General features: G+C 36.4%; 1 protein-coding gene across 3 annotated transcripts in view; it reads right to left on the bottom strand.

Moving 5' to 3' along the window:
- Positions 1–24,008, bottom strand: part of LOC127662143 (potassium voltage-gated channel subfamily H member 1-like) — a 66,296-nt gene that overhangs the window by 18,838 nt on the left and 23,450 nt on the right. For all 3 annotated transcript variants that reach the window (XM_052153184.1, XM_052153182.1, XM_052153185.1), the window contains 3 exons: positions 10,678–10,877; positions 8,686–8,938; positions 1,919–2,115 (listed from right to left, as the gene is read on the bottom strand). In XM_052153184.1, the coding sequence (XP_052009144.1) occupies positions 1,919–2,115; positions 8,686–8,938; positions 10,678–10,877 (650 nt within the window). The remainder of the gene's footprint in view (positions 1–1,918; positions 2,116–8,685; positions 8,939–10,677; positions 10,878–24,008) is intronic.

Genomic DNA, 24,008 nt, shown 5'->3' with positions numbered 1-24,008 from the left:
CGTTCACCTTTTCTTCTTCGGACTATCAATTTGCCAGATGTCCCAAACAGTCGGAAGGGGGCTTCATCAGAGAAAATATCTTTGCACCAGTCTTCTGCTGTCCAATCCTTGTACTTCCTGCAGAATTTCAGTCTGTCCTTGATGTTTTCTTGGAGAGAAGTGGCTTCTTTGCTGCCCTTCTTGACACCAGGCCATTGTCCAAAAGTATTCGCCTCACTGTGCGTGCAGATGCACTCACACCAACCTGCTGCCAATATTGAGCAAGCTCTGCACTGGTGGTGACACGATTCCGTAGCGGACTCCTCAGGAGAAGATGGCCCTGGCACTTGCTGGACACTCTGGGACATCCTGAAGTCTTCTTCACTGCAGTTGAACCTCTCTCCTTGAAGTTCTTGATGATCCGGTAAATGGTTCTTTAAGGTGCAATATTCTTTGCAGCAATTTCCTGGCATGTGAGGCCAATTTGATGTGAAGCGATGATGGCTGCACATCTTTCTTTAGAGGTAAACATTGCTAACAAGAACACAATGATTGGAAGCACTTCTTCCCTCCTTTTATAGAAATCAGTCTGCTCTTATTATCCAATCAGAATGATAGAGTGATTTCACCTGACTAATACTCGTTCACACTTTATGATATGATTAGTGAAATAATGTTATCTGGTCATTTTGTTCCAGGGCCAAAAAAAAAAAAAGGTTTTTTTGCCAATTAAGCTTTTTGCAGTTATTTAAAATGCATCTGATCACTCTGCAATAATCTAGAAACAATGTGAATCAACACCACAACAATTGAAGCAGAAAACTTTGTGAAACACAAAATTGATGTCACTGCCAATCCTTTTGGCCACGCTGTACACGATACTGTAGGTTTCTGTGATTGTTAAAGAATATTTAGTGGCATATATTTATGCAGAAGATAGATCATGTAAATGGAAGGGTCGCTCCAATATGAAAGTGTTGCATCCCTTTTTGGGTGAAATATTCTTTTAAATATAACCGGTATGGTTAAATTTAACTATGGTTTACACCCTGCCAATAAAAGAGCTAGACTCTCGCTGGGCTATTCTTAGTTTCCTCCTCAGACCCATTTCCACAACTAAGACACAGAACTCAAGCAGGGCCGAGATCTAACATGTAGACACACTGAGAGCTTGTTTATTATTAAATGAGAGAGAATTTATGGGTAGGACAACTGCTAAACTTTAAGATTTGCTTTATGTAGTATTACAGTTTTTTTATTTGATTTTACTGTATATGATAAAACAAAAACACAGTACAACAATTCAATTTAAATTGTGGTCTGTTTCTTACACTATTACAAGACTTGGAATATAGCCGACAAGTCATATGGACTACTTGTTATATTTATGCTGCTTTTTGTCCTTTATGGAGATTGAGAGGCATAATCACCATAAAGTCTTATTGAAAAGACCTGCATGGATTGTTTGACGGAAAAAATAAGAGTATTTGGGATTGGAATGACATGAAGGTGGGTGAACTCTTCCTTTAACCACAGGGTAATCAGTTTCTGATCAGAAGACTTCAGAAATTCTCTCTCTATCTCTCTCTCTCTCTCTCTCTCTCTCTCTCTCTCTAATTGAATAGTAAGGCTGCTATACTGATCGCTTACTCTCTACCTTCAAACAGATGAATAGAACACAACTCTTCAATTCAGCAATGAAATATGTATTAACAAAACACACACACAATACCTCACACACTGTTGCTTAAAGATATATGATAATTATCAGAACATTGTCACCACTGCCACTTCCATTGAAATGCGCACACACAGAGAGCTTTCACCACTTCTTAACAGACCTCAACAGATTTAGCCACAGGGACAGCAGAAAATAAAAGAGAGTATTAAAAGAGAGTAATAAGAGAGAATGAGAAAAGGCAAGACAATGTTCACTTACCCGTTTGCGTAGGTTGTATGTAAGAAGGAGGTTTCGTGAGAAGTGGTTGGAGAAGGCCGTGTAGAACTCTAGAACTTTCTGCAGTGCATCCCGTTTGATCACGTGCAGATCACAGTATGTTAGCGCTCTCACGTTAGCACATGCCTGAGCTAGTGTCACCTCCTTCCAGAACACGTCCCCAAACACATCACCTTTACCTGCAGAGACACATAAACACTTTACCTTACACACACAGGGCAAAGAGACACGTTCTTAAAAATAGGCACAGACCGTGTCTCTCCAAAATATGCTGGTTCCAGTACAAAAAGTTATTAAAGGTGTTCTCTGCACACATGAAGATGTTTAGTCATACAGATGGGTGACATACAAAATTATTATTATGTCTATTCCAGAACTAACAAATTGGATATACTGTAGGCCTCTTATTTATGGGAAAACCTCTCAAAATATTGCAAGTGATGGACATTCTCACACTATTTGTTCTAGTCTTGGCTCAGATAACAGTAGACAAATCAAGTGTATGAATTTGATCTGTGTGGAAATCTGCTTTAATAAAATTTTACTGGTAACATTTGTCTGATCAAAAAATTTAACCGGTCGTTCAGAGGACAATGCCTTGTCAGAAATTCACTCCACCATTGTGGACTATACAGTACCTGTTCTTACTCTCTCTCAAACACACATACTTTTGTTTTTCTATCATAGTCGGGACCTTCCACTGACTTCCATTGTTATTATAGAGAGCTAATAAAATAATGTTTTATGCAAGTCCCCATTTCTATAATGAAAGACATTCTATATTCCTTCTAGTGCTTGGAGATAATATTAAAGTTGATATTAAATTCTGAATTGTATTAAATTCTGAATTTCTTATTCGCAACAATACCCTGGCGAGACAACATCACTTTCTCACACACATCCACACAAAAACAAACTTTTATTGTTGTAGGTCAAGTCGCTCAGGATAGAGCTACAGATCATCAGCATGTCTAACAGAGGACAAATGATGACAAGAGATATTCCCTTAGTCCATTACTGAAATGAACAAAGACTTGTCCTTCCATTTCCATCTGCTCATTTTCAGATTACAGTATAAGACTGGATCCAACATGTCCACTCAGATCAATTATTGAAGATTTTTGTATGTCTCAGTTAATGGGCCACAGTTCCTGAACAGACGTCCCAATTTTGAAGTCCAGATTGTTCCAGAATACTAATTACTTCTTGCGGACAGTGAGACGTGTTGTAGCAGCTAAAGTGCCTCTAAAGGTCACTTTTAAAATAAAAAAATAAAATAAAAGTGTAATTTGTGCAATCTAAAAAAATCAGTGTTCTAATAAATCCTTGGTCACTGAAATTACTTAACAAATACATGTTGCATGGTGAAACTGCGTTGTTTGTGTTTTAAATTAGCCTGATCTAATTTAAGTGAAATGATGTAATCGGACAAGGTTTTAAAGGTGAATTTTAGATTGAGGTTTTATTGAGTAAAATGTATTCCTTTAACTAAAACTTGGACATAAACCTAACCAATAGTGTCCTAAATAATAAACGTGAGAAGAAAACGGACGTCCTTACCCTAAACTGTATAAACTGGGGAAAAAAAGAAAAATGATATCATTATTTATCCACCCTCATGTTGTTCCAATCCCGTATTAATTTTTTTTTATGCAGAACATAAACAGAGATGTTTTAATTAATATTCTGTCTTTTCAATTCAATGGCAGTTGATAGGGACTCACTTTATATCTTTATAAAGGACCAAAAAGTTGATGCTACTCATGCTAAACACAATGCAAGTTCTTGCATGAACATGGGACGGGAGCTACTGTGAAAGAGCTTCTCTCATGTATTCATGAATGCACAACAGATAAAGATTTTCACTGACTTAAAATGACTTTCATGTTGTTTCTCACCAAAACCTATCATATGCCTACAGAAGACTTGGACAATGACATACAAGTCAAGCATGGACAACTTTTATGGTACTTTTGGGTCCTTTAAGCTTTGAAGTGACTTGCTATCAACTGCCAATGCACTGAAAAGGCAGATCACGATGGTGAGGGTGAGAAAATTATGACATAATTTCCATTTTTAAGGTGAACTATTCCATCAATTAGGAGGAGGGAACTTGTAATAAGTATAGGATAAAAGGTCTTGAATTAGATTCATTGAGTACATTTTAATAAACTAATGGCTGAAGCTATTTAACATTGGCATGACATTTGTAAGTAAGTTCAAGATAATTCAATTTATTTGATTTATTTAATTAATTTAATTAAAAACGTTTAATGTAGTTGCTTTAGCTGGTGTTTCAGCAACAAAAACCTTTAAAGAATGCATCTCTTACAGATACTCGTTGCTTTTTGCTCCAGGCCATTGTCACTCTCTTTGTAAGTCTTTAAATATGGGTTGCGGTTTTTAGTGCTAGGATTGTGTCTATAATAAGTGTACCAGACAGCACTGTCATTACAGAGGACCACACACCAGCATAATGAACTCTCAGACAGATTCATGGTGACCTCTGACTTACTGACCTACAGGAAGGAAGAGAGAGATGCAAGTGTTTTTTTTTTTTAATGGTCTGATCTTTGTGTGTATGAGCAAATTGTAGAAGCAAAATTTGTGGACCCTCAGACTGGCCCTAACTCAGTTTCACATGGAGCAGTGGTAGAGAGCCAAATTTAGCAAAGCATTTTTAGTTTGTCAACAGAGAAAAATAGCCATTAATATATGGTATAATTAATGGTAGCCATTAAATGCAGTTCTATGGCTTCATAATCTGTAGCAGCCTAATCTTGTGCTGTGAAACAGACAGACTTTGAAAATGACAGACAATTCATCAAGCTCTGTGTAAATGTATGATCTCAGATCAGTGTTTGTTTTTTATATCCTTATTTATGTATTGATTTAAATGAATATGATTATGAGAATATGCCAAAATAAGAGAAAATATTACACAATTAATAGCAAAAAGGCATTGATTATCTGTTACACTTGCAACTGATTTGTAAAGAGTTGGGTTTTTTTCTTCTTCAGGTGTTTAAAGCTTTTGGAAGTATAAAACCTTCACAGTTCTTTGGACGTCTGGGATTATGTGTTTAAAACAGAAGACAAAAATATCTACTGCAACAAATCTGGAGTGATTCCAAATCAATTATTGAAAGAAGAAAAAAGAAAAATCTTTGGAGTCTATCATGGGTGGACTGGACTGCAGGAGAACCGAGAGGGTCGGTGGTGCGTCTGCGAAATGTGCCGAATGGTCCGCGATAAGCAAAAATGTGCTGTCGCGTTATGCAGGATGGACCACAAAAGGGTGCCTCGATATGCAGAAAAGGACAGCAATACAATTGCTGATAAGCAATTCCAGATAAGGTTGCAACTTAAGCTTTTACGATCATCTTAACAAACGTTGCTTGTTATTTTACGAAGGAGTAACGCCTGTTTTCCAATCCAACAAGATCGCTCATTGTTAAGTTGAACTTAAGTGATTCATTAGAAGAGTTGTCCAGTCCAAAGGTGCTGATCACTTTGGCCAGTATGTCCAGGAGTTTGTCTTCTCAACATGAAAATAATGTGGAAATAATAAAAAAACAACAGTTGTTTGTAACCTCTCAAGGCACTGAAAAGTTTTAACTATTACAGAATTTCATTAAAGAAATTATGGCTTTTGTAAGAAGGGGTTTCAGATGTATTGCTGCTCAACTTCAAAGAGATTAATGAAAGTGACGCAATAAATTAATGTAATGTGAATGTATGCAATGTGAATCATAAGGGGCGCTCACTTAGCCAAAAGTTACTTTGGCTGGAAACTGAACAGATACACACAGAACAGTATTAAAATGTATTGGACTACTCATAGACCTATCTAAATATTAATAGATCATCTGGTTAGAGTTCAAGGCTCTGTGTACTTGTAGCCTTCCTGCCATTACATAACATGCAATTTGTTAAAAGACTATAGGTGAGCCCATTTGAACCAGCCATTGGAGGAAGGAAAAAGAGGAGGAGGATGAAGAGAGGGAATCGCTCATTGCCAGGCACGTGCAGAGGGGTTGGCTCTAGGGGTCATTTGCTGAGTTGCCCCTCTGAAGTGTTCCAGGGTTTGCAAATGCCACCCAAAATAGCTTGCACATCCACATGAAAGGAAGTTTTTAAAGCTTAATAATAGTATGTAGGGGTGTAAAAATGCACCAATATTATGCTAAAACTTTGATGCATCGATAACAGAATCTAATAATCAATTCTAATGACTATGATTATATGTGTTCAGAGGCCGTCTCAGATTAAATGCGTTCTCTCACAACCGTGCGACTGAGGAAACAAATGCGCACTTTAAATTGAGAACGTTTAGTTTGGATTTCTGCCTTATTGTTCATAACTGTGCACATCTATATAAGCAAAATAAGTTTACTGTTGTTCTTTTCTTCCCCAATTAAGATATATTATACATCAAAAGGAAAACAGCTTAGAACCCTATTTGCTGGCGTTATATTTTGCATATTGTGGAATTTTTGAAGAATACATGCACATGGAAAGGTAGGCGATACTATACTGCGCTTTCACTCGCGATCACCATTTGTCCTTAAAGTGTTTAACGCCATTACGTTTTGTAATTCTGTGAGCTTGCTTGGTTTACAGATCAGTCTTATCTGCCAGTCAACATATTGTCTGTTTGTGTTAGTCAGACACGATGCTATCCTTTATTTATATTGGCTTAATAATTAACATAACAGTGTTATTTTTCTTTTTATTATGAACCAAACCTCCCTGTACTTCATAAAACGTATGTTCAGAAAAACAAAACATTTTCAGAAAAGATTTTGAATCTTCTTACAGTTGTGCATTCTTCTGTTCAACACAATGCATTAAGCATTATTTATTGTCCACATTTACGTTTTTAAACCAGTGAATGCAACCTAAACGTAGGAGTGTGTGTGTTTTTTTTTCTTCAATTGTCCTGTATAGTGCAAATTATCCCACCATTTATGTTTTTGTCTTTAGCATATTTTGAAAAATAATTATGAATATAAAATAATTTAATGGAATTTAATGACTAATTATTAACCCTAATATTTTGATACATTAAAAGGCCTGTTCATTGCTTGTTCATGATACCTAATGCTAACAAATGTAACTTTATTATAAAGTTGTACCATTATTTTATTGCAAAGAAATGAAAATGTCAAAATATAATTTTTCTTTTGTTCATTTACTGAAAGCCAGTGTTGAAAACATCCTTTGGTTATTTTTAACTAGAATTTTACTGTTGTACTTGTTAGACATGAATTTGCTCTTGTTGTCTGATGGTTCTTCTGATTAAAAAAAACAAAACATATGCTTTAATATCGAGATATACTGTATATACTGTATACAGTGCTAGGCAGATTACTTGTGAACTGTAATCAGACACTGATTACAAATGACATAACATAAAAAATATCAGCAACTTCTTGCTTCTGTAATCCTATTATAGTATTTTTTTTTCACAAATAAAGAAGTTGTTAAAACAGATGTATAAAAAGTAAACACTGTTACAACAGTGCACTTAGTAATCTTGTAAGACATTACACAATGGGAATCACATTTTCTTAAATAAAGAGCAGGTAACGCTAATTTTACATACAGTACACATTGAATATGATATAATGCAGCATGGTGTAAAATCAAATCAAGGGTTTAAAGTTGCTCGCTCGTGCGCGTTCAGTAATTGTAGAAATATCCTGACCTCATCTATTTCACATGGCATGGATGGAACATCACATAACATTAATAAGTCAGAGACGCACAGAGTACACATGTTTTCAGGCTGATACAATGCACACTTCATCAGATCTAATAATCTGAATAGCATCAGATTCGCCAAAGTTTGCAAGGTCTGTGAAATTAAATGTTTATTAGATATTTAAAGACTTGTTTAAATATAAACACAGGTATAACTGTGTATTTGCTGATTGCCGACAGAATGCCTTAAATTGTATTTGCATGGGTACAAATGTTTCAGTTGTACATTATTCAGTGTTGCAAAGAACAAAAATAAAAAATGTTGTGCATGTTCGCAAATCCTGAATCCTCGCTCTGAATATGAAATGACGTGTATTTGAGCATTTTTATGCGTTTGATGAACTAAATCCTTCCAAAGACATTGCAAGTCGACACATGGTTACATATATTACACACAGAGTGATAATTCAAATAATAATTGAAAAATTAGGTTTGACGTAGAATCCTTTGCAGTTCACAAGATATCAACATTTGGAAGGCAGAGTTTACATTGCACAGCGATGTTTTTGCCCCGTGTCTCCTTAAAAAAGAAATTATCTCTATAGATCCAGTGGTTATATGCTGAGGTAGACCGCTCCATCTTCACTTGGCTGGCTAGTAATGAACGTATAATTGCTAGTAGTAATGTAGTAATGAACGAACGTATATCAGCGGTGTGCTGATTTAGAATAAAACATTTTAACATTTTTTAAAAAGAGAATGATTAGGATGACCAATAAATTATAAACAATTTACTTATTTTGCTTTGTTAATGTAATAATGTAATCTATAAAAAAGTAACCGTAGTCTGATTATGAGTATTTGTAATTGAATCCAAATTAAAGTACTTGGTTTTGTAATCTGATTACATAATCTAGATTACATGTAGTCCGTTATTATCCAGCACTGACTGCATATCAAAATTCATCAAAGGGTTTGAAAAATATCAAGATACAATTTCTTTAGCTATATTGCCAAGCCCTAGTCAAAATGTGTCCTCTTACCCAAAATTGCAACCACCTCATCATCTTGGATGACCTCCAGTGACCCTGACACCACAAAACAGAGGCTGTCCACGCTCTCGCCCGCATGATAGATGAGATCGCCTGGAGCGCAGTGGATGGTCTGGAACTCCATTGCTAGAGCTCGCAAACAGCCGTCACTTGCCAAGCGGAAAGCAGGATGTTCCTTAAAAACCTTCCTGTTCAGGTGAACACAAATATCAGCACGCATGTCTTTCGGACAGATCTGTAAAACCTGGGGAGAGAAAAATCGAGAGAGACAAACAGAGAGAAAGAGTGAGCGAGATAAAAGAATGTGTCTCAAATCCGTGAGACGGGGACGTATTTCATGACTGAATGCCAAAAGTTCAATGAAATCCATAAAAAGTACTTCAACCAAAACAATGGTTATATGGCAAAGCTGACAACATGCCAAACAACAAAGCATAGGAACACAAGAGCTGTAGCATAGTGCATGAGTAATCTGTCCTGTCGCTTTGTGTTTTTTGTCATTTAAAGTGTTTTACCATATTACAATAATATCTGGATGTCAAAACAAATTCTCATATCATATTTTAATATTCAGAGTCAACAATATATAAGCTATTTCTGAGTTGATTTCATCTAAAAGTGTAACATTATCGTGCTAATAAAACTTCTGTCTGTTTGTTTGAGCATCCCGCCCAGCCTGAATAATTTGGCTAAACCAATGGCGTGAGTTTTTTGTGGGTGGAACTATTTGCTAATGGGAGACTAACAAATGTGAGACGGAGAGAGTTTTCTGGAATCACTGTTTTAATACAGTGATTAATTTTCCAATTCTGCATGGTGACCTAGGTTACGTCTACTCTAATACATTTTCATGAGAAAATGCATACATTTTTCACTGTTTACACCTCTCAATCATACTAAAATAGAATTTTCCTCAACCAGAATTGGAGTCGGTCTCATGACCAAATACTTTGGAAAACAATGACTGAAAACTGAGTTTTCAAACAAATTTGTCCAATTGTGGCCATAGTGCTGCGGAAATGTCACACTTCAGATTTAAATTCAAAGTGGTTGAAAATTGCATGTTATAATAATGGGTAATTTACTTACCCTCATGCCATCCCAGATGTGTATGACATTTAATCTACTGCAGAACACAAACAAAGATTTTTAGAAGAATATTTTATGATTTTTGAATATTTCTGAACACATGGATTTAACCACTGGAGTCATATGGATTACTTTTATGCTCCCTTTATGAGGATTTTGGAGCATCAAAATTCTGGCACCCATTCACTTGCATTGTTTGAACCAACATAGCTCAAATATTCTTCTAAAAAATGTAATTTGTGTTCAGCGGATGAAAGAAAGTCATACACATCTGGGATGTCAGGAGGGTGAGTAAATCATGAAAGAGTAAATTCATTTTTGTGTCTTTAAAATTCAGTTTAGCAGGTTGAAACTTTTTACAGTGTGTATTGATTGTTTTTATAGTTCCTTATTGTTGTTTGACATGTACCTAAAAGGGAGAACAAGAAAAGTGTGAGAGAGAGGTACAGGACAAGAGTGCTGGCATGTATGTGTGCATCTGAGTGCATTAATGTGTGACAGGTCCCTGAGCTGCCATTCCCTGCAGCCCCGCACGTGGATGCAGTTGTCAAGGAGACATAGAGGCTGGCTCTAGGGAAGACAGTGTGAGTCTGTGTGATGAGACGGCTAAATCACACAAGAGAGAGAGAGAGAGAGAGACGAGATGACAGCTGGAGCATTTTGACAGTGACCACCCAAGGGAATGGGACTTCATATCCACAGAGTCATGCTGTTCTCCTCCTGTGATTTGAGTCTAAACGACTTCAGGAGAGGATGAGTCTAAACACACAGCGTGAGAAAGCCTCTCGCTAAAGAATCACACTAATGGATAAAAATACATACATTTAAGAACAAGAGCTAATAACACACAAACTCTTCAGCTGCTGAGAAGTGTCCAGAGTTGCTGGTGTTCACCTTTTCAGTGTCGATCCCATGGGACATGGACCAGGTGGAGGCGATATAATCCATTACCCTCTCGCTCAGGCCTTTGGGCACCTGGTACAGCTTCAGGAAGTCCCGAACACTGTTGAGCATCTCGTGATAACGGTTAGTGTTGGCATACATTTGCTGGAAGATAGTCGTCACATTACCAAAGATCGTGGCATAGAGGAGAGCTATGAGAAAGAGAGAGTAAGGGAGAGATTAACATGATCTATTGTTGATCAAATCAAAACACAAAACAGGCATAGGTGACCAATCAAGCGAAATTGTATACATATAAAGTGGAAATATATAGCATTTTATCACAAGGTTCTCTGGGATACTTGATTCTTATTGGTCAGTCGACAATTAAATAGCAATTAAATAAACCCCTTCAGGGTGATATTAGACCCCTCTTCTTCATCTTATCACCCTGTCTGGGGTTATTTTATGATAATGACCAGCTGAATGCACATTATCTCCAACATAAAGCATTTATACAGAACAAACAGCTTTACCAATGTCACATAGTAATTTACAGAATTTGAAGTGTAATAATTTCTACACGCAAAAACACATTTAATATCTATCTATATATTTATATATATAATTACACTTGCTGATGTGGTCTGTTTGGATTCAGTAAAAGGGTGGTCACACTAGATTTTGAGCGTGTGAAATTATTTCGGACACTGCAATGAACCAGGATATGATGTCACGTGCAAGGGCTTCTTGTTTGTATAATAATTGTAAAGGTATTAATGGAAAGGAGGAGGCGAGAACTGGCTTGACAATATAAATGAGATTTAATTAAGAACTTAAACCAAAAGACACAAACACACACATATGTCGGACAGCTGCCCGCAAACGCACTCTCTCTGTCGCACCGCCGTCCGCAGTCGGCCTTCATCCCTCTCGAAGGGTTGATTAGCCTGATAAGGGGCCAGGTGTGTAGACACATGACCAGGCCCCGCCCTCCGCCCTGTCTCAATAATAAATAACAAATAGTCCACCGAACCTTCACAAAATTTCTGTGCATAAACTTGGTTCCAGTCTCCCACACTCAGTTGCATTTGAATGGAGCACGAAGTCTAGTGTGACCCCACCTTTAAGCAGCATACTGATATAAAACGATGGGGTGTGTGTGTGTGTGTGCAAGTGTGTGTGTGCGTGTGTGTGTGTGTGTATTACAATCGCCATCGGACAAGCTTTTTTTTTGTAGTTGGCTGCTAGGTATGCTACATGAGAAAATTATTGTTTTATAAGTTACCAGCTCCATAAAAAAGAGAGAGAGAGAGAGAGAGAGAGAGAGAGAGAGAGAGATGATCATGATGATGAATGACACGGTAAATTGTAAATGAGAGAGAGTACAGTACAGAAGCAAGATAACACAATAAAGACAAGTGAGTGTGTCTTTTAAACAGATTTAGTCAGCCTTTAATGGCTTTGCACTCAAAAGGAAACCTAATTATAAATGTGCGTGGACCTTGTATGTGGGTGTGTCTGTAAATGTGGGTGGGTTTGGGTCATTTAAGAGGACTTTTTTTTGTTACAAACTGGTAATTACAAGGGTTTTATGCTATAAATATTGTTTATGAGGACGTTTCTAGTATCCCCATAATTCAAATCACTTAAAAAACATACTAAACGTATAAAAATAATTATGTCTATGGAGTCCTCATAAGGATAGCCGCACCAACATGGTCAAATTTTCTCTATCATTCGCTGGTAAATAAAAGTCTGCATTGTGTCTGAGTAATCAATTTATACATCTCTGCAGCTCTACATTATTAAATGTGTTTAGATGCTTTCAATACGTACATATTGTATTCCGTATATTGGTTCAGCGCCAGTCCAAATGTACAAAAAAGCAAATGTAATGTACAAATATCTACCAATTATTTTAAGAAAAATCTTGATGTTGAAAAAAAGTTAATTTGTAAACTACAGTTCAAAGAAGTTCAGTATTTGTCAACTACCCAGCTGGAGTTTTCTGACACCACAACCAATATTATTAGAGCGTAAGAGACTATCTTCATGTTTACACCATGAGAAAGTGTGTGTATGTGTGTGAGGGATGATGTGCACAGATATGCAGTGTGACAGTCTTTGCTGATCTGGGGACAGATTTGGCTCCAGGGTGACAAGAATGTGAAACAGAGCTGACAGCGACTGTCCTACTAAACACACACACACACACAGTCTGACACGGCACGCCAGACATGTACACGTCCAGATGTATCGGTGTGTGAGGTCAGATGGTGGCCGTGTGTTCAAAGTTCAACATAAACTGCTTTCACACTTTGACATAAACTGTCCTGTCCAATCAAACACACTCACTCAAATCTTCTTTCATAATAGAGACAGATGAATCTTAAAAACAACTACTCACACACTTCTTGTATTAATATGGCTGATATACAGTCTTTAATCGAATTTGTGTGACAGAGAGAGAGAGAGAGAGAGAGACAGCATCTCTTGGGTCTGTCAGTTTATTGATTAAAGACAGCACAGATTGCCAAGGCAGCATTTCATGGGCACTGAATTATCTGACCTAAACAGTCATTTATATGGGATGGTTCATAAAACCTCTTTAAATTGTTCTGAGGATTTCAAAAGTGCTGTCATGTCAGCTTTTTAGAGTGCAACAGGTTCCGCTCACTTTTTTAACCATCTTGGTCCCAAAAGTATATTTATTTTCCATAGGAATTTCTTAAAATTATTCATAAAAGAGTTCTAAGCAATGAACCAAACCTACCAGCTCTCAGGTAAGCCAAATCAACCCAAACTTCAATTTGAAGGAAAATAGTATTAGAAAATTGGACAAAAAGACAAAGGTACAAAACTGTGTACTTGGGGGGCCTGTGTAGCTCAGCAAGTAAAGAAGCTGACTACCACACCTGGAGTCACAAGTCTGAATCCAGGGTGTGCTGAGATAATCCACTCAGGCTTCCTAATCAACCAACTGGCCCGGTTGCTAGGGTGGGTAAAGTCATATTGGGTTAACCTCCTCGTGGTTGCTATAATGTGGTTCTCGCTCTCGGTTATAAGTATATATATATATATATAAGCCTTCAGGATGATACCAGTGCTAATCACAAGGTCAGGGTTCATTTTGTGATAATGACCAGCTGACTGAATATTATCCCTACTTTTAGATTTAATTTAATCTGAATTCAAATGAGCTAAATATACTCACAAGTACAAATTAAATCTGTCTTTTTTTGTCTGTTGTCTTCATGTACAGATCTCATGAAAGGTGAAGTAAATTCTCTATATTCCTCTCAAATGTAGAAATATTATATTATGTTTTAGTATGACATTGATTTAATAGGTTATTGGTCACTGAAATAACAGATTATGTGCTTTCCACGTTTTTGAATTGTTGAAAGTGACTGGCACAGCATATTAGAATTCATCCTCCCATAAAAAAGACACTTTATTTCTCCTTTCTCTTTCACATTCTTAAGATTACTGTTCCCCTCAGCATAGCAAAAGCTGAGGTTTCATGAATTTAACATATTTTCAAAAAATAGTTACATACAGATTATTCAGTTCCTCCTGAAGTACACAACAACTCAAATCAGGAAAGAGCAACTAGAGGTACAATGGAACAGGACCATATCTATCCTGCTTTAAAAAAAACCTGTGTTATCTGTTGAAAACATGCAAGCATAGCCATGTAAGCTCCAATCATTAAGAACAAAACTGCTCTTAAATCAGCTTTAGAGGGCAATTTCTCACAAGACAAAAAACAAGCGACAGTATGTTGCCACAGATGTCAACAGAGCTAAAAGGTAATAATATACTATAAAAAATATATATTCTGTCATCATTTACTCACCCTCATGTTGTTACAAACCCATATCTGTTTCTTACCTCTGTGGAATCCAAAAGGAGAAGTTAGAAAATCAGCCTCAGTAACCATTCACTTTCAGTGTACAGAAGAAAATGCAATGCATGTTAATAGTGACTGATGCTGACATTCTGCCTAACATCTCCTTTTGTGCTCTGCAGAATCAAATCTTACGGGTTGTGAACAATGTGAAGTGCTATCTACTGTTTTGGGGTTCAGGCTGCTAATACAAAGACTGCAGGCTCAATAAAATGTAAGGATAACTCAGGAAGTGAAGATTTACTGATACAGTCTTGCTATATCAGCACTATGCTCTTGAGTTAGTCACTGAAACCAAGACTGCTCCAGGGGGACTACTGGCCCCAGGGACTGTAAGATTCATTAGTGGAAGAGTATACATTTTTAACTAAGTTTTCCAGTCTTGATGTTTTTACACCCAACTGCTGCACAGTTGTCTCTGCATCACAATGACACATTCACAACACTGTTTCTGTAAAAGACACGCACATCACACAGTCTGCTGCAGCTGGGCCACTGCCAGTGATGGAGAAAGAGAGGGAGTGTTAGAAAGAAGAAAAACATGGGTGGAGAAGATAAGCCTGTGTTAGTGTAATTTGATTAGAGCAGGTGATTAATTGTACTGCCAGCATTATATCAGAATCTCTTTCTCTCTCTCTCTCTCTCTCTCTCTCTCTCTCTCTCTCTCTCTCTCTCTCTCTCTCTCTCTTTCATACCCTTGATTTGAGAATACATTGCTGTTTCTTCACACAGTGAATACTGAAAAAAAAATTGTTTATATATATATATATATATATATATACTGTATATATTATATTATTATTATTATTATTATTATTCACTATACTTATAAATAACAAAGCAAATCATGTAAAAAAAACTCAAACAAATTAGTAAAACTTAGTAACTAAATACATCATTGCATGTTACAAAAGCATACTTAAATTTATCCTAATATTTATTTTTTACATTTTCAGAGTATTTTGTTTTAATCTTATCATCACTTTTTCACTACGAATACAAAATGTCATGTTGCAAATTAAACCAAACAATTCAGATGTACAATTGAGCCCTAATATTGACCCTAGAAATGTAGATCTATCTCTGTTGCTTTCAAATCAGCCATGACTATCACAGCCATTGCCATGATGGATGGCATCATTTAATGTGTTTGTTAACAGAAGCACCAATTATCCTTGATAGGTATTGCACTCATTAACAAAAACCCTTTGTCTTTTAGCGTGATAGAAAATAGTTAAACGTTCAGCGTTTATTTGTCACATGCTCTATTGAAATAGCAGTGAAAATACAGAGGCAATAGGCAATACATAAAAACATTCAAAATATACATAAAACATTGAAATTATATAAAAAAAAATAAAAAAATTGTGTGCTATGTGCATGCAGAGGTGTGCATATCAATTTACAGACACATTCATTAGGTGTGTGCAGATACATCAAGTGTTTAAACTGTCTCCATGTGATCAGCAGGATTGTTTATATACACAAATGTCATTATTAATATTGTTTATATATATGGTTCTTTATGGGCATTTATGAAAAAGGCAGTAACAGAATCAGATCAGAAATTTCACAGTAATTAATGACTATTAATTGTATTTGTAAGCAGCTAGTTATGGACTTGTTTGGCTTAATATGGCTTTTATTGGCTCAATTCTTATTCTTGCCTCATAGCCCCTTTACATTTTTTCTTAAAATATTTTATACATAAAACTTAAGATACCAGTAGCTAGTATTATGCAAATGACATCCTTTATAGGTTCTAAGTACACAGTGTGAATGTGCAGCTTGTAGGTGTAAAATAAATATGGAATGCATATTTCAACAAAGGCATTCAAAAGAGCTGAAAAGCAAACTCAGCTTTAACCCAATACAAAAGCAGAGACAGCATTCTAGATGTGGATCAGTAACAGAAACAAATTATTAATTAACATGTATTTATTTTCTTTTTTTTTTAAAACAAATAATTTGTTGCTATTACTAATCCATATGTAAAACCTAAATATCTAGAATATCTATAGTACTACTGTCTCTAATTTTGTATAACAGCACTGTGCATTAATGCTCACTTGAATGGCTATGTTGACATGTTGATGATACACCTATAAGCTGCAAATTCACACAGTGTACTGAGAACCTAAAAAGGATGTAATCTGGAAAATACTAGCTATTAATATCTTTTGTTTTTAGTCAATAATTTATTTTTGGGGAAAAACTAATGTAAATGTTCAGAACTAGTCAATTGCAAGTGCAGTTATGTTATTAGACATTTATTACTGTCTAACTTCTGATGCTTAAAATAAAGTGTTACCAAAAAGGCTATATATAGTGTACTTTACTGATGTTAGGGATTTTCGATGCAAAATGACTGGTGTAAATACTGTGCTTTTTCTGATTTGCTTAATTGAATACAATCTGTGACCAATCTGAGATGCTGCTTTGTGCTTGTGTTTTTAATGTGTGAAGTCTATTTAATTTTGGCCTTAAAACTGTGTATTTGTCTGCACACACAAGTACAGTATTTGCATATGTGTGTGTGTGCTCGCACGCGTGTGTGTGTGTATTTATTGCAAGACCCCCACCCCACAGTGTACATTATGCCAGTTACAGCATATGTAGAGAACAGAAGTTTGGACAAAAGCTGCACATAAATGCAAACTTTTATTAATGTATTACAGTATCATAATACGTTCGTTTCTGGCTCTAATTCAACGATGGCAGAAATTATTTATATTAAATCAAAAACAGTTGTTGCCAACTGCTGTGAGTCAATGTCTGCGAATTAGAGTAAGAGAGACCGAAAGAAAGAGGGAAACAGAGAGGGAAAGTGTATGTGATCAGATGAAACGGGTCCTTGTCAAAAGATTCCCCATGGCTGTGATTCCATTATGGGAACATGTGACAGAATATTTAATATCTTGACATCTCTGCTTCCAATTGAACTTGCATCACCGCCTACAAAGAGCCAAGTGACGGCAACACTCAGGGTGAGTGAGAGCTCTTTCCATGCTGCGTTTGCAAACACTGTAAATCCGTATCAATGTCAGTTGAAAGGGTAGGATTCCTGGGAATTTGGCCAAGGTAAACTGATTGAGTACCAAATCTGCTTGAAAACAGGCTCCAATTCACTAAGGCAATGAAGAACAGATCACCAGTTCACCAGGTTTTGAGTTTCCTATTTCTCACTGACACATTCTGTACACTTTGATGCAGATGGTGTCATAACTTTCAAAGTCTGATAAGTCACATATCTGACTGGACAAAATTGGTCAAGCATGAACTCTGAGTGAAGCATCTGTATCTCCTTGAGTCTGAGAACATGTGAGGAATTTAAGTGATGGCCGCTCTTGTCCAAAACACCCCATGAAATCACTGGACAAGCTCAGTATTTTTTACCTGTGTTGACATATTTCCTACTGAGACAGGAAGGTTGGGTAAGAACATATTGAACGGCTAAACATTTATTTATTTACTTATTTTTGCCACTTTTGTAAGACATAGTTGAGAAAGGACTGGAAACAAAGGGTAGAGAGAGTGGAATGAGACAGGAACATGACCCGGGCTAGATGACGATCATGACACATGATTCCCGCATGTTTCAAAAACCAGAGTCACACCAGAGTCATGAACTATGATTTTGGTTGGTAGCAGGGGAATACTGTGAATCTAGAGAGCATTTGGACAAAAATCTTTGTAGTGCAAGATGAGTCAAAAATATTTTGGTCTGTTCAAGAAGAGAAATGGGTCATTGGCAAATAAGAATGTCTGAGGTGATAAAAATAAGAACAATTTTAAAATTCTAGTTTTAAACACATGAGTCAAGTTCGAAGAAATGTAATGTTTGTGTCCAACTTTCACAAAAGTAAAAAAAAACAAACATTTACAGTATTTTCTACCAAAATATTATTTAATTGATTTAAAATGTGGCGCTACATCATATAAAATGTATTAAAATATTTTCCTTGCACCTTGACTACAAGAGAGTTTAAATCAATCATTACTTAAAAAAAGTAAAAAATATGTTTTTACAAATATCATTAATTTTTGAGTCAAGAATATCAAGATTTTTTTTTCTCAAGGTTACAACATATGTCCTGATCGAAAATGTGCCTGTTCATAAAAATGTCAAATTATTGAATTTAATGAGTGGGGGAGTGGTGGTGGTGTAGTGGGCTAAAGCACATAACTGGTAATCAGAAGGTTGCTGGTTCGACCCCCACAGCCGCCACCACCATTATGTCCTTGAGCAAGGCACTTAACTCCAGGTTGCTCCGGGGGATTGTCCCTGTAATAAAGGCACTGTAAGTCGCTTTGGATAAAAGTGTCTTCCAAATGCATAAATGTAATGATATGCCATAATAATGTTTTGTTTCTTTGTTTTTTAACTTCACAAACTTTGATTTGTTGGACAACAGTTTTGCGTCACTGCTTATTTTTTAAGAAATAATAATAAAAGTTTACTCTGCAACACTTATACCAACATTTCCTTTATCAAGAATTTCAGCTTTTAAAGATTTCTTATATTTTTTTCTGTCTCTGGACAGTTACACTAGTTAATATTTTACGATTAAGCCCCAGTAAAAATATACAATGTCTTTGATCCAGTAATTGAAAACCTGTTTTTATTGTTTTTATTTTATAGTCTTTGTTTTGTGTAAATTGATTTGAAAGTGCTTTTACATAATTCAATCAATCTGGACAAAATAATTAGTGTCACATAATTGATCCAAAGACTGTACATTTTAAATGCCTATATATATATATATATATTGTTTTAATAAAAGTTAGTTTTGAAATGTTATTTAAGTACAATAAAATTTATATGGCATTAAAGCTTGTAGACATTGACTAAAAGCCACTGATTTTGATTTCATGAGGTCTTTAAGAGAGTAGTATGCAAGTATTTCACAGGGTTGACATGAATTTGTGTGTTACTCATGAATGCATTTCTATTGCAATATATATGAAGCCATTAGCTGACAAAAACTCTTGTAGGAAAACAGATGAAAGCTGCTTCAATTTGTCTCTGTCTCCAAGGACTCTTCAAACATAAACCTGCACGTGTACCTCAACACAGCATACAGGCGACCCTTATAACAGTATATGAATTGGACATGTGAACAAAACAAGGCAAGCACACAAACCCTGTGTGTATATCTGTGTGAGTTCATGTCTTTACCTGTTACCCAGTTTTTACATTTTCTATCAGGATTTACCGGATTTACATTTTCTATCAGTTGTGAAACTAGTGCCCCAAGCTAGCAGTTGCTGTGGCAACAGAATAGGCATTCCAGCACCTGATGCCAGCCCTGTTCCCTGAGCAACCCATGAAATCAGCATCTGCACTTCACTTTTTGTTTAAAAAAAGCCACTTATTTCTATCGCAACTTCGCCAGAGCATAGAATAAAACCCTTGAGTATGTTGCAGCCGTGCTTCAATCAAGTGTTTCAATCAAGTGTCTCCATAAATATGATGAAACATAATTTATAAAGTTATAAGCCTTTAAGTTCACATCACTTTGATGCATTTGAAAACAAACTGCACCGTGATGCTACTATCCAGTTGAACATTCTGATCATCTGCTGTCAAATGAGCTTATAATACAATGTAACACAGGAGCTGTAAGAAACACATTGGCACTTGAACTCAAATTTGACAGCTCAAAAGAAATGTTGGCTTACTATTTAATTCCTTAATAATTATTAGTGGCGCTTGCTTAGCCTAGCATCTCTATTACTTTTGCTCTTACTTAGGATTAGGGATTTGAAAGAAAACCTCATCACCTTAAGTATTTCACCTCTAAAAGTCAAAGTTTCTCTCAAGGGTTGCATTAAAAGCAGTCTTACCATTAAGTATTAAACTTCGGCACATAGCGTTTATGTTATGGACATGAATAATACCTCAAATCAGACAATAAAATAAGTGAAAAAATCCCATAGACTTACAATGAAATAGGGATTCAAGCAATATCTAGGAGCCAGAATGTTGAAGAGACTTAAGCGTGTGCTTGCGCTCTTTGACTTTGACTTTGGGCAGTAAGCAACCATCTAGAAACCATCCAGAATACCCTTATACAGCAATACCCTGGCAACCACTTGCAAAACACCAGAAAGACAAGTACCATTTTATCCAGAAAAAGAACAAATCAAGTTCACTAACATTTCAGATTTGATTTCCATTATGCACAAGTTGGCTATCACATGATTTGAATCGGGTAACAAACCGCTCAATTTCAACACGTCCCTCCTTTTCTTAAAAAAGAAGAGACAAAAATCGAGGTTACAGTGAGGCACTTTCAATGGAAGTGAATAGGGGCCTGCAATATTTTTTGTCTTCGCTCTTTGCTATGCATAACTTTATTCCATTTAAAACGACTGATCTCAGTTAAGGACACTCTGGGCTATCAATAAAGGGTTCAACTTTTCGACTATTTTTCGTACATCCACTGTACATTATTATTTTTGAGAATCAATGGGTGCATCGAAGCACTGGAAAATGTTGCTTTCAGATGCTTTACATGAGTTAGGGTGAAAATAAGGTACATTTCAAACTGTTCAGTGCAGACAGACAGCATACTAAATAGGGAGCAAGGGAGCATCCTATAGCTTTCCTATTCAGTGTATATACTCCAAATATCCGGTCAAAAGTTCACTTTCAGGCAGCAGATGATGTTTGCACCTTACATCGTAACTTATAACTCAACATAGTCTGCATACTTCAGTACTAACTTTAACTTGTTTGTTTGACAGTGCAAAGAGAGAACATTGAGATTCTGTTGCCGAAGTAGAAAATAACATTTTAACATAAAAGTCAAACAAGCCTCTCACAGCCCTCTGCATAACAGGTTTGTTAAAAATGATCAAAACAAAGTCAGTAATGAGGGGGTGGAGATAACTGTGAATTTTTTTTGTTTCTTAATAGGAACAGTGAAATTGTTGTTTTAATTATCTAGATAATTGTCTTAAGGTTTGTAATGGTATCTCATACATATATTCTAAATCCCATCTCATCCTTTTCAGTTATTGTAGGCTGGAAAATGGGGCATGTTTTGTGATGTTTTCTGTTTGTTCAGAGACGTTTGTAAAGCTAAACCCTGCAGCTATGTTTACCCTGATGATTAGCATCTCATGAGGGAGATTCACATATAAATAACAGCATACAGGCAGCTGGTCATGTTTAACAGCACATATAATGGAAACACTGTCTCTCTCTCTCTCTCTCTCTCTCTCTCTCTGTCATCACTCAGACTCATTTTCCTCTGAGTGGTGAGTCACAGCTCAATGGCAGTGTGATCTGTGCGAGGCTGCGAGCACCACTATAGATGACCCTGCAAGTATTTCCTCTGGGGTCAATGCTCTACCTTTTTTCTGTCGTTTTTACCCTAAATCACTGTTTGCAATCAGAACAAAAATAAAAATGTAGATGCAAAAAGATGCTAGGGTGTTGTAGTCAGCCCATTGCTATTCAGTTACCATGTGGTTGCTAAGGTGTTCTAACATTTGTCTTCTGGCCCAAGTCAAAAGAGCCCAACTCCAAGGCTCTGTGATTTTGTGATTCCTAGATATGGCTCAGGTTCCTCCTTTAATGTAGGTCTAAGAGTTTTTTAACATGTTTTACATTCGCAAGTCTGATTGCTTAGAAAAGTAATAGCATAATTATCCTCAACATCAATTCATGTTTGTCACACAAGCAATGAAGGTCCAAAGTTTAATACTTAGGATTAGGTGTTTGTTAAAATCCATAACCCCAAAGTATGAGCACTATTAATAGTGATATCACCGAGGTGGCGCAATGCGAGGTTCGGACGCGTAAATGGCGAACTCTGTGCACTTTGCTAGTTTAAATACTTTTTGTGTCATAAACCGGTGATATTTGATACACACACCCTGTTCCATAACTGTTCTAAGAAGACAAAATGTTAAAGAATTCAAAATCCTCAGGCTCTGGGGTCATTAAAAGACACATACGTGCTCAAGCTGATGCCCCTGAGCAGCAGGCCGAAAGAGATTCAGAGTCAACTGTTGAACATGACGGCAATACTGACGAAGGTCATTGCTGACTTGCAGGATCTAGCTGTAATATGTCAAATCGACAAGAGTGGCAGATGTTGAGAAACAGACCGGTTATCTGGAGTCATCGGAGAGGGAATTAGCTGCTAATCTGCTAGCGACCAAGGCGGACTTGGAGTGCATTTGGGAAAAGTTGATGACTTTGAGAATCGTAACCAGCAAAACAGCGTCCGAATTGTTGCAATTCCTGAGGACGAAGAAGTCAGAGATATGGTGAAATTCCTAGACGAGGAACTTCCTTGTTCGAGGAACTGAGAGCCTTTTTTGTTTCTTTTTGTTCTGGTTCCGCCTAGTGGCTGGAGTTTGTTTTTATGGGGTAGTGCTCCTTCGGGACAGTTTGTGGATGGGTCTGTACATTCTTTGTGCTTGTGCCTCCAATTGGCTGGAGTTTGTTTTATAGATTATTTTCTGTTGAGTAATTCTGTCTCACAAAATGTGTATAGAAACACCAGACTTGAGCAATCCAATGGCAAATTTGTCTCAGGGACTCTCGTAGGCGTAAACGAACTGTTTGATTTTAGAGGGATGGACGCCATTTGGTGCTGTCGTGCGTGGGGTTAATCCACACTTTTTTCTGATTTTTTTTGCTCAGGGAAAGTTCGGGGTTTGATTGTTGCACTAATGTTGGAATGTGGTCATTATAATTTTATTTTTGACACACATTCTATATTTTAATAATATGTCAAAATGTAAAATGTTAATATGAGGGGATTGTCTCTCTCCACATGGAATGTGAATGGGTTGAGGCACCCCATAAAAAGAAGGAAAGTTATTTCTATACTTAAACATAAGAAATATGATATAGTGTTTCTTCAAGAAACGGTCTTTCCCCACAGGAAGCTGAAAAATTTGGGAAGAAATGAGGTGGACATCTTTTCTTTAGTGCTGGCTAAAGTAAGAGCAGGGGAGTCATTACATTGATAAGTAAGGATCTATAATTCAAATGTCTCAAACAGATTATAGATAAATTAGGAAGAATCATTATTGTTTTAGCAGAAATTCAGGGGCTAAGGTTAATTTTGGCTAATATTTACGCAACTGACGTTGATGATCAGGGCTTTTTTATAGATCTTGAAGGGATGTTGCAAGCCATTGGCACCCCTCATGATATAATATTGGGAGGAGACTTCAATCTATTGTTGGACTCAGTCCTTGATCATAGCGAAGCAAAAGTGTGTAAGCCTCCGAGAGCAACACTGACGCTTCACAGGATTGGTAAATATCTTGGTCTTACAGATATTTGGAGACTTTTGAACCAGTCCATAAGATTTATTCTAGAATAGATTTTTTATTATATCTAAAAATACCTAATTTAATCTGTTGTTCATTGTTCAATTGGAAACATTTTAGTCTCAGATCA

This window comes from Xyrauchen texanus, chromosome 22, assembly GCF_025860055.1.
Source record: "Xyrauchen texanus isolate HMW12.3.18 chromosome 22, RBS_HiC_50CHRs, whole genome shotgun sequence".
Taxonomy (NCBI): domain Eukaryota; kingdom Metazoa; phylum Chordata; class Actinopteri; order Cypriniformes; family Catostomidae; genus Xyrauchen; species Xyrauchen texanus.
The sequence above is the reverse complement of the archived record's forward strand: the minus strand, read 5'-3'. Positions and strand labels throughout refer to the sequence as shown.